The following is a 12,324-nucleotide window of genomic DNA, read 5'->3' as shown; positions in this document are numbered from 1 at the left end:
TTGTCCGCACCCAGGGTTCAAACTGGCGAAACCCTGGGCTTGCAAAGTGGAGCGCGCGAACTTAACCACTCGGCCATGGGGCCGGCCCCATTACTATACTTTTTAGTAAACTTTAATGTTGTTATCTGTGGGAGATGTAGTATGGAGCAGCGCTTCCCAAATTGGTGGTCCACAAAATGGAGTCCTCAAAAAAGTCCACATGTAAAGGGTTCTCTAGTCAAATAAGCATTGGTGGGCTTCTTGACTGGAGCCCTCGCAGAAGTGTTACTGTGCTCATGTGAATCTCAGCAAGGAAGGGGTGAATTCAGCTCTTTCCCAAATTTTTATTTATTTATTTATACCTACTGAAGGGACACAAATTAAAATCTTTCAGAACTACTATACGGGAAAAAGTCAATAAATGATATCAGAAAGGCATTATTCATCCCAGTATTTTCCCAGAAATAGCAAAACAATGGATCTAGACATTCATTTACTCATCTCCACCATAAATATTCTTTTTATTGTCTTTATTTTCCTGCTGCCACATTTCCTCCCTCTCTCCCATTTTTGGGGGGCATGAGAACATGGGGAGACTTTTCCAGAAAGGATAGGAAGTTAGAGAATGAAGCTCAAACTCACTGATTTAGATTCTTTTTAGTCCCTCTTGTATTGAAAGTCCTATTTCGTTTATAAGGTTACCTTGTAGATTTGATCTGCCTGAGCTTAAAATAAGATGAGGCTGCTGAGGCAAGTGTTAGCCAGAGGCCCCTGGACTGGTTGTATTTATCATGGAGCCTCAGCGGGGAGCATTTGTCTGCCTGATGAGATGCTATTCATTTTGTCATGACTTAATTTGCCACTGTTGTCAGCTGGTACATGTCAGGAGGGGTGTGACCTCTTTGATTGTAAGTGCAGGCGTCAGCCAAGAAACTTCATGAACAACTTTAAATTCGCCAGCTGTTTACTCATCCCTTACCACCAGGATTTTGCACATTTGACAGTTGAGACCAAAAATGCACTCTCACCAAACTGGTGGTTTCTGACTGGCATGGGATGATGCTCTCGGTTTTCTCAAAATCTTAAAATTCTCCAATTGTTTTAGAGTTCTCCATGTGGATGCCAAATTAGTGTTACATAGAATAAACCCAATATTTCATTTTCTTTTTGAATGATTTCTGGATTCTGTAGGAATGGAGCTGCTCTGTGAACTTTGAGGCACCAAAGAACATCATTGACTGTTTGTCTAAAGTCAGTAAGACAAGTGAACATAGGTATTAATGTATGCGGAATGTGCGCATGTATATACGATTCCTTCAGCTGGGTCTGTGAAATAAACTGAAACAGACAGATTAACAGGAGGAAAGGCATACAGATTTATTAATCTTTAATTTTACGTGCACGGGGCATCACAGAAAGAAGGGAATACCCAAAGGAGCAGTGAGATTTGAGAGTTTTCATAGCATCTTAATAGGGGGAATAGTTAGGGTTAGATAGTTAATAGTTAGATGTGATAGTTTTGTGACAATTTCTGTTTGGGCGTGGCGCCAACTTGTCATCTTCCAGGAGAGAGGATTAGAGTTGCTCCTGGGTGGGGTTTTAGGACAACTTTTGGGAGGCTCTGCTTTTAGGCAGATAAGGGATTTCAGGAATTCAGATGCCTTCAGCTCAAAATAATTTTTATGCCAAAGTGGCATATTTGGGGGCAGCATATCCTGATCCACTTCAACAGTATGTTTATTGGAGTAGATATCTGGAATTAGACATGGCCCTTTGGGAGAAGATTCTATAGGTCCGATAGAACATTGTTACAGGGTATCTATAGAATCAGGCTTATTAGGCAATGCAAAAATTGTCTCTCTGGAATGATAATGAACAGAAAGCCATTTGGTATGGGAACCTGACACTTGAGCTTCTGCATGATGACCAAAAACAACACCGTCTCCTTTCCTTTCTTGTGCATAGTTAGAGGTCCTTTTTGACCTAACTACCCAGTGTTGTCAAGATAACTGGTCAGGCTGACAGGCTGTTTTGACTATCTGTGGGTGACTAAACTAATTTTGACTGGGAAAGTATAAATATTATCCAGGCTCATCCAAATCTATCTTTCAAACACAGCCACACAGACTCATAGGTGGCAGCTTATTTTCTGCCCAAATACTCATTCGCCTTGCTCTGAAGGTGGTTTAAGAATCAGATGGCACTTAATGCATTCCTGCTTTAACCTTCATCAACTTTACCCTGAGGACAGAACAGCAGATGAAAAATTAGTATTTTCTGGAAGATGCTCAGACTATGTCAATGAAAAAAGGCCCCGTTTGCACTCTCTTTTTTCTCCTCTTAGTTCTCTTTTGGATTTGGAAATTTTACGAGAATTATTATTGACCTCCCATGGGCTTTTGAGATTACTATTGCATTGTCTCTCTACTGATTTTTCTTTTTTTTTTTTTGCAAAACCCCTATTGCTGTTCGGCCACCAGCTTCATTAGTTTGCTGTTGGCCACGATCATAGGCTCAGTAATTTCAACACTTCATCCTGGGTTTATCAGCTGGGTTTCTCTAGGCCTTCTCTATGAAGCATGCACTTCTTCACTGTCTCTGTTCTCTTGCACTCTTCTTTCTCGGGATAGCACTTGTGGGGACTTGCAGATTTCTTCGCCTGATTTGTTCTCACTGCCGCCAATGTCATGGTCCGCCTATTTGCCTTCTGTCCCGCCGCCGTGAGGGAGATTCCAATGTTGACATCTTGTGAGACTGACACCTAGTACATTCTGTCTGCATTCCTCTCTCTCCTTAGAGCCAGGAGAAAGTAGTTGACATGAAGGAGAAAAATTGTTTTATATTTTCCTCTTCACATGGTGTAGAAGTTTGTCTGTGATATACAAACAAATGTTGGTAGATCTGCTCCCATTTAATTTTAGAATCTATTTAGCATCCTAGATGAGCACATTCAAAGAGTAAAATGTTAGTGTTTTTTGTCAAGTTCTGCCTAAATCACCAGCCTTTCTTCTCTCCTGCCTCTACCCTTGAGGTTTTATAATCCCTGGGCCAGGCTCTGCCTTAGACCTGGGCCGAAAGCCTGGGGACACAGACTCTAGAAACACTGGCACTCAGCCTCCAGTTACTCCTGCTGCCGTATTGGCCCCAGCCTTGGTGCTCAGGCCTGACCACTGGACATTTGGCAGCCCAAGTCGTGTTCTAATCACGTGCTCCAGTTCTGGGAAATGGACCTCTGTCTTGTTTCTCTACCAAATTATCTAGTAAGTGTTCTCCCAAGAATCCCAGGCCTTCCAGACTAGGACTGTCCTGATTTTGTGCTTATAACTCTCAGAAACAGGGGAAACTGTTACTTCTAACAGGCTTCCACAGGGCCATCTCCTGCTGCCTAATAGGATCCTAGCACATCACCAGCTCCGGGATTTTCTGTGGCTGTGGAACATCATTTAGGCAACCTCCCTATGACTGCCCTCATTGCTTTTGTAATGCTTGTAACTTTCTTTAAAAGACTTTAACACACACAGTGATGTGTGTGTGAACTCTAATCCAAAACAGAGGGGAATGAGGATTTAAAATTTAAAGTGTCTCAATTGGTAGTACTCACCCTAAGGGAGGTTAGTTAATATTTGAAACGCTTGAATAAAAAACCCATAGGCTATTCATTGTATATAAATTATACCTCAATAAAATTGATTAAAAACAAAACCAGACAAGCCTTTTCTCCAGTGGCCACCTGCACACCCTCCTCAATTATCTTTCTCTCTGATTTTCACCAGGTGCTCTGATTCCAGCCTAATATAGTGATTGTGGCATTAGTCACCTGGAGGGCCTGTGAAAATGCAGGTTGTTGGGCCCCACCTGCAGAGTAGCTGATTCTGTAGGTTTGGGATGGGGCCTGAGAATTGGCATTTCTAATAACTTCCTCTGTGATGCTCATGCTGCTGATCAGGGGGACCACTTGAGAACAGCCGGCATAATGAAGAGTAGAACTGCTCTTTCATTGGTGGACTTCTTAGTCGTATTCAAGATGACCAACGTGTCTAGAAATAATGTACAAGCCCTGCTGTCTTTGTGTGAACGGGGCACAAGAATCAAGCAAGCCGATGTGGCATATTTTAGAAGCTTATGAGAAATGCAGAATCTTCGGCACGGATGCTAGACCTCCTGAATCCGAATCTGTGCTTTAACAAAATCCCCAAGTGATTCAAATGCATATAAAGTTTGAGAAATACTGGCCTAAATCCTCTGTAGCACACATCGTCTAGCTCAGTGGTCCTCAGTTGTAGATTCACATTAGAATTATCTGCGGCGTCTAAAAACTAAATTGATGGCCCAGCCATACTCAGATTGTTAATGAGAATCTCCAGGGGTCGAGTCCAGGCTTCCGAAATGTCTTCTAAGCTCCTTGGGGGATTGTAAGGTACAACAGGCTCTGGGCACTGCTAATCTAGTCCCTGAGTGCTATCCACATGGCTTTCTTTTAACAACACACCAGTTGGAAATGTCTTCCGCTTGGCCCGCCCTCGAAGTTAAATATTGACAATTTAATGCCAACTAATACTTTATCTAACTGAACTGAAATGATTTCATTCACCCTGGTTATATAGACCCATGAGAGAAAACATGTTGGCTTCTATCTACAGTGTCTTTACTTTAGAATCTGAGCCACTGCCTATATTTAGTGGCAGTCTGAAGTGTAAATGCCTTCCTAAAACTAAGTTTCTAGTTTAATATAAAGATGTAGTTACTCCACTGAATATTCTGCATCTGGAGATTTGTGAAATGTTGCGATTTTATGTTCTAAGCACCGTATGAAGAATCTTGTCTTACTGCGGTATTAGACACTGTGGAAATCTTTACTTGAAGAGCTTCATAATTTGTGCCAAGTGTATGGAAGTGGGTCTTATTTCTCTTCTTGAATGCCCCTCAGTCTTACCAGAACTCACAGTACAAAGAGATCAAAAGCTGTATTTCAAATTATATAAATTCCTAGCTGATGTTGTTTGAGCAGATGAAAACTAATTAATAATTAGAGCAATTAGGCACCTGGAGAATGGCCAGTTGAAATATGCCCTGACTTCTTCTTGTCCTCATTTAGTCCAGCCAAAAGACTCTGCATGGATCAAGGTTTATGAGTTACAGGTACCAAGAAGTTCCCATGTTTTAAATATGTCCGCGAGCCCCGTCTGTTGGTTATCTCCACAGCTCAGACATAGGGAAGGTGAAAGTCGCCATCTGCAGCGTCCTGCCTCCTCTTGTTTCACATATGAGCAGTTGCACTTCAGTCCCCTAAATGTGTAAGTCAGAATTTCAGTTCTAGTGAATGAAGATTTGTTCAGCCCAGGTAGGGAGGGATATGAAAAAAACAAGAGCCCATCAGGAACTGTAGGGCTCTTTTCCAGGGTCCTCACTAGGAGATGGCATGTTCCAGCTGAGGGCACTGCAGGAAACCATCAACTCCCTTAGGAAACCAAACCCGGATCTTCCTGGGTGGGTAAAGGAAGGAGATGCTCCACGTTGCTGGGGGCGGGGGGCGGGGGGCCCTCTTCTACACCTGTGCTTCTGAAACTGGCATCGGCACACAGGTCACCTGAGGATCTTGTTAAGTGCAGATTCTGATCCAGCGGGTCTGGGATGAGACCTAAGATTCTGCGTTTCTAACCAGCTCCCAGGCCATGTTGATGCTATTGGTCTAGGAACCACCACTTTGAGTGGCACTTAGAACAGGGCTTCTTAAAATTGAGTTTGCAAAAGAACCGCTTGGAAAGCTCATTTAAACACAGCTTTCTGCTCCCCAGCCTCAGAGACAGATTTAATAGGGGAGGCCTGATAATTTGCATTTTAACAGTTCCTAGGTGATTCTGGTGCTGCTGGTCCTTGGACTACACCTTAAGTAGTAGCCAAGTCTTCAGTTAACTTTTGAGCAGATTAGGATGCCTCCACCAATTAGCCTCCTTTTTGAAAACAAAGAACTAAACACCAAAAGATTAAAGAGGATGCTACCAAGCCTTCCCTTTGGAGAAAATTACATAGCAAACTTGGAGAGTGTCTCAGGGTCTCTGTTAGTTTTTGCTTTGACAGTATGCTTCTCTAAGTTAGACTAAAATGAATGCTTCTGGAACAGAATCTAGAGATAAGATTGAACTGAAGGAACAACAACTCTGCCTAAGTGGTGCTGACTGAATAATAATAATATTAATAATGGTTATTTTAGGATGATAAATCTATGTGTGCATAAAAAAGGCTAGAAGAAAATGGCAAAATATTGTCAGTGGCTATCTCAATATCAGTAATGGGATTTTGGGTGGTGTTTATACTTTTTTGCTTCATATTTTTCTACAAAGGGCATTTAAATATTGCTTTCTTAACCTTAAAAAAAGCCTAATAAATATTTTAAAGGAAAAAAGTGAGCTATATGCTCTGTGTAAATTCATATATTTTTGGTTTAGTTTTGTTATATTTATGTCTCTGTGCATTTTTTTAAACAGGAAATGGATTATTTTGTCTATGATAGTCCTAGTGTTTGCGGGGCAAAGGGCATAGGTAAGGGTGAGGCCCGGCCATTTGTCTGCCGCGAAAATACCTTTAAAGAGTCCCACAGGTGAGGTAGTAAGTTCCCGGGAGAGAATTAGGAGCAGCTCGTGTTCTTCCCCACTTTACCCCCGAACGATCCAGCATAAGCGCTCCCGCAAGAGACCCTGGAAGGACCTTTTATTCTTCTCCTCACAAGGGCTGAAATAAGCTTTAAGTTAATTTAGGCAAAATTGGAAAAGATGAAAAAATGAGATAACAGTAACAATTGTAACCTAGTGGCAAAGTATAGAAACTGCCAATTTGGACATGTGAACTCAGTGACTTCTCTGGGCCGGTTCTCCTGCCTCCAGGCTGCGTGTGCCCACTCAGGATGGCCAGGCCAGAGGGAAGGCGCCCAGTGTCGTAGGAATCACATCATAGTGTGTCACCATCGAGCCAATATATGTGCTCGACGTGTGTCAGGGAACGATCATTCTAGAAACACGCAACCCGAGGCTTGAAGATGCACCTGTTGGGGTGTTATGTGGACTGTTGACATACATGCTTATTTCCAGAAATCCAAGAAAACAAGTCTAAGTCACACTTTTTTGCTTCCGTTAATCTGGAAACGTTCAAAGTTGACGTGCATGTAGTTCACTCCTGGCACAACTTTGCAACTAAACTCTAGGGCTCTAGTGACACCTGCTGGCATTTCATCTATTTTATGTTCAAAACAAAACAAAACAGCAAAACGTTTAACATGTTTTCTACAGTCCTTGGGCCTGATTATGTGAGGTGCACTCTACCTACTTGAGAGATAATCGAGAGAAGGAGAGGTTTGGTGGGACCTTCCCGCGTCGTGGAGGGAGATGTGTGAATGAGCCATTGTGAAAATATCCCCAATGGGAACAGCAGACAACAGAGTTCTCATTGCCTCTCTGCCCTGCACCAACAGCTACGTGGCCTTGAGTGGGGCCCTTGACCTCACTTTCATCATCACAAAGAGAAGGAAGCAGCAACCTCCCTCCCAGTGCCCTTTAGGGCTCGTGAGGATTCTTGTGGCATTTCGTACTAACTAAAGCTTGGAGCTGTCACTGGAGTGATGACCTCAAAGGTCACTCTCCAGGACCTTTCCATCACAATAAACAAGATTCCTCACCAGCATTGTGTTTTCAGAAGATGGATGGAAGTTGTTTAAGGAGCCCAGCATTGCTGTAATTTATTTCTAGAAACATCTAAATCCGAATGATCAGAAAAAGCCAGTGAACAGTCTCAGAAATTGTCCACTTTTCCGTCCTAGGAAACCATGGACTTTGTTGTGTGTTTTGGAACACGTAACAAGCCTTAAGGTTGAGAAAATGCTTCCCACTTAATGCCAACTGAATTATTTGTGCTTTTTCTGTCTCCTCTTGGGAAACTCTGTGTGGGCCTGTGGTTTGTTAGGCCAATAACAGGATATTTGATAGTCCCCAGGGAGTTATAGTCCCATATTTAGCCTGACAGAGGAAGTGAGGTCTGATGATGAAAATAATCGAGGCATTTCTTTAATGCCACTATTTTATTTCTTCCTCCTCCCTCAGCATCCTGACTTCACCATCATGCTTGCTGAGGCTTTCAGTGCTATTAACAGTCCTTAGAAAATGGCCTTTTCTAGTTGTGAAAGGAAATTTCCCTCTTAGAGTTCCTGAGTCCTCCCTCAGAAAGCTGTTAGGTATGACTGGAGCACAGAGAGGAGAGAAAAACTCTCTCTTAGATTCGCACCCATTAGATGGCCACTATCAAAGGAAAAACAAAACAGAAAGTAACGTGTTGGTGAGGAGGTAGAGGAATTGGAACCCTTGTACACTCTGGATGGGATTGTAAAATCATACGGCCACCATGGAAAACAGTATGGTGATTTCTCAAAAAACTGAAAATAGAATTGCTATATGATAATATGGTGTACTTCTGGGTATATAGCCAAAAGAATTGAAAGCAGGAACTTGAAGGGGTATTTGTACACCCCAAGTTCATAGCAGCATTATCCACAATAGCCAAGGGGTGGAAGCAACCCAAGTGTTCATCAGCAGGTGGATGGATAAACCAAATGTGGGGTATACGTACAATGGAATATTATTCAGCCTTAAAAAGGAAGGAAGTCCTGACATGCTACATGGATGAATCTTGAGGCCATATGCTAAGTGAAATAAGCCAGTCATAAAAGGACAAATACTGTATTATTCCACTTAGAGTAGCCAAATTCATAGAGACAGTACAATGGTGGTTTCCAGGGGCTGGGGGGAGGGCAAAATGGGGAATTATTGTTTAATGGGTACAGAATTTCAGTTTTGCAAGATGAAAAGAGTTCTGGAGATGGATAGTGGTGATGGTTGCAGAACAATGTGAATATTACTTAATGCCACTGAACTATTCACTTAAAAAATGGTTAAGATGATACATTTATGTTATGTGTATTTTACCACACTTAAAATAAAACTGCACATACACACTTTTAGAAATGACTACTATCAATTACTTGACCGCATTAAACCTGGTAGTACGATGCAGTGATGTCCAATAGAGCCTTCTGTGATGACGGAGATGCTCTTTGTTTGCATTGTTCAGTAGGGTAGACACTAGCCCCAAGTTGGCTTTTGAGCACTCGAAATGTGACTAGTGCAATGGAGGCACTGAATTTTATTTTTATTCAGTTTAAATTTAAATAGCCACATGTGGTTCGTGGCTATCATACTGGAGAGTGCAGGGAGAATGTACATCTCTGTTAGTATCTATTCCAAAATAATTTCCCTTCCTCAGCACACAGCTTCAGCAGTCAGACTATAAACCTAAGAAGGTAAGATACTGGCTTACGTGGGGTCCCCAGTTCTGCTTTAACCCCCAGCATCAATTTGCTACAAAGCATTTTGCCAAGAATGTGATTCTTTATTTGAGCAACTTGATATGACTTTCATTGGTGTCAGTTATTGGATCCAAGGGCAGAGATGGCCTTAATTCACCGGCCAGCCTTTTCTAGCAAAATGCCCTTTAGAGACCTAAATTCCTTTACTGCCATGCACATTCTTCCTTCGCTTTTCCTTGTATATCCATGGAGTGATGTTATGAACTAGAACTGAGGTCCAAGTCCTGATGCAGAAATTATGTAAGCACAACGCTGTTTGTTCTGAGTACCCTAGCAATTGATGCATGTTTTACTTTTTAAGGCTTTGCTGGAAAACACAGGTAAGATACGTAACAAATCCTTAGACTGAAATAGAATCACACAATAAAATTGATGAACCTCTAATGCATTCATCCTCTAAAATGGGAATAGCTAAATATGTCATCATGTATTGTATAATGTTGCTTAGAAATAATTAACATTGCCAGCAACTGAAAAAGGGCTTATATTTAAACAGACTACAAATAGAAGGTTTAACAAGTCAATCAGTGGGCAGCATTCCTTTGTGACAACTCAGTGTTTAATGACACCACAGATGCCACATTTATCTTCATGGAAAGAATGAAAGCTGTTTATTAAAGAATAAAATATGAGCAGTGAAATGAAGATAGCTGTATGGGAGGAAGGGATAAGAAGAAGAGTTTATGTTATTATTACACAAAATGGATACAGGCTATCGAATAAAAGCCTCTATGTTTAGCTCCAGCACATTTGCTCACTAAGAACACTTTTTCTTTCTGTTTCAGCAATGGGTCGAAGGCCTGAGATCAATCATACACAACTTCAGGGCCAACAACGTCAGTCCAATGACATGCCTCAAGAAACAGTGAGTTTTGTTTGCATCACCCTTTGTTCTTGGCTGTTACCAAGCAAATGGTCAGGATAGGACATGAAGGCTGAGTATATGGCCAGGCAACATCTTGCTTGCATTGCCCTCTGTGCTTCTGACCTTGGAGAAGATGTTGACCAACACACACCTGTACTCTTCATGCCACCTGGCAGGGCATGTGTGATAAACCTATAGGCCGAAACCTATATGAAAGAAATGATTGATGTCAGGGAGATGCTGGAACCTCAGCTTCCAGTATCCTCTGGATTGTGGGCACTGGCTTTTGTGTCCCTAGACAGAGTCTGCTGATAAATAGCTCTGCGTACCTGGGGCCATACTTAAGTGCTGTTGTAGCTGGAGCCTCTGTTGCCTGAGACTGACAAGTGGAGAGTGTGGCCAAGAGAAGCACTTGCAAAAGCAGCCATTGCTAGGGAGGGATAAAGGGAGCACCGACCCAGGAACTGGTTAGCACTCAATCAGGAACCCAAAGGTACTTCTGCAATTCAAAAAGCAGGCCATACCCCAGCACACTGTATCCAAAATCCAGAGGGATACGACAGTGGTAGATCTTAATCCTTCCCAAGTTATTCTTTCAAGGTGACATGAAAGTTACTCCAGTAGAAATCCTAGCCAAAGCCAAAGTCAGCCTGTTTGAAAAGCCATGACCCATGGAGGAGTAGGGCTGCCTGCCATCACAGGGCATCAGAGGTAGTTGCGAGGTGCAGAAGGGAACCACATTGAGAAAGTGCAGTGATGAGCTCGCATCTCTCACCCAGACCCGGCGCCAAGGGTGCGATTCCTTGTGCTGCAGGGCCCTAGGAAGAGAGATCAATCCTTCGGGCACTTTCTCTCCTTACTGCTGATCCCTTTAGCAGGTACTTTAAGAGTATGGACTCTGGGCTATAAATCCCAGCTTGGCCATTTGGGTGCTGGGCGACCCTCAGAAGTTCTTAGCCGTGTGTCTCACTGTCCTGTGAATGGAGATGATGACCTTTACTCATCTTAAAGGATTACCGTGCAGATGAAATGAGGTCATGAAAAGCACCTCGTCCGGAGCCTGGCTGCCAGTCCTTCTTATTCAGTATTAGTTATTTTGATTTTTATGCTGTCCATCTGGTTTTCCTTCCATTGTCTTAGGAGAGAAGAGTTGTTTAGTCTCGTATATTCCTATTTGTTGCGCAGCTGTTTCTCCTTTCCCTCTGCAGTTGGTGTGGCGTGTTTCCTTAAAAATAAAGAGCAATCCACGGATATTTGATGTTATGACTTCAGGCACTGATAAGAGTCCCAGAGATTCAAAGACTTTTGGAATGCCCGCTTACACCTGAGTGACCTGTATATCTGTGTCTGGACACTAGATCTGACCTGCCCCCAGTGGGATCCTACCCAGATCCCTTTATGGAGCTGGTGTTCACCATCCGCCAGCTGCCATGAGGGTTAGCTCACCAGGGGCTAACACCTGCCACTTCTCCAGAGTAGTGCCCTCTGCTGAAGGGGAGTCCCGTGCTTGGGGGGTCACACTCTTCCCGGCTCCTCGGGGCAAGCCCATGGCCAATGATGCACTGAAACAGGGTACAGAAGGTCAGCCCCCTTGCCACCAAGTCCTGGTGCACATCACACCCCAGAGCTCCCTGTGGCATCAGGCTAAAGTTCCAGCCGAGACCACAACTTTGCATCCTGTTCTTTCTGCCCTATTGTTTCCCTCACTCCTGTTGTCCTGAAAACATCCCCTGATAAGTAGCCGCTTGTGCTTCTACGAAATGTGACTTAAGACAGAAACTTTACCAAATCATCGTGTTCTGCTGATTGTTAGAATATTATTGACTGTAAACAGTGAAAATGGGGGTCATTAGCTAAGAACTGTCCTGGCACCAAACTGCAAATAAGTGTTCTGGGTCCCTGTGTTTCCGGAAAGCCTGGAGAAAGCAGGGAGTTGCTTACTGTCAGTTCGAGTTAATGAATTTCGACCACTGGAAATCAAGGAAGGTCCCTGTCTGTACTTCACTGCACTGGGAGCTGGGGTGGAGGGTCCCCGTGGGTTCTCAAGACAAGGCTGGCTGGTGTCACCATC

The 12,324-nt window shown here is 43.0% G+C and overlaps 1 protein-coding gene across 17 annotated transcripts in view; it reads left to right on the top strand.

The window, feature by feature from the left end:
• Window positions 1–12,324, top strand: part of PLCB4 (phospholipase C beta 4) — a 389,234-nt gene that overhangs the window by 275,688 nt on the left and 101,222 nt on the right. For all 17 annotated transcript variants that reach the window (XM_070247466.1, XM_023626126.2, XM_070247461.1 and 14 more), the window contains one exon: window positions 10,174–10,253. In XM_070247466.1, the coding sequence (XP_070103567.1) occupies window positions 10,174–10,253 (80 nt within the window). The remainder of the gene's footprint in view (window positions 1–10,173; window positions 10,254–12,324) is intronic.

Source organism: Equus caballus, chromosome 22 (genome assembly GCF_041296265.1).
Source record: "Equus caballus isolate H_3958 breed thoroughbred chromosome 22, TB-T2T, whole genome shotgun sequence".
In the NCBI taxonomy this organism is placed as follows: Eukaryota; Metazoa; Chordata; class Mammalia; order Perissodactyla; family Equidae; genus Equus; species Equus caballus.
This window is presented reverse-complemented; position numbering and strand designations above follow the sequence as displayed.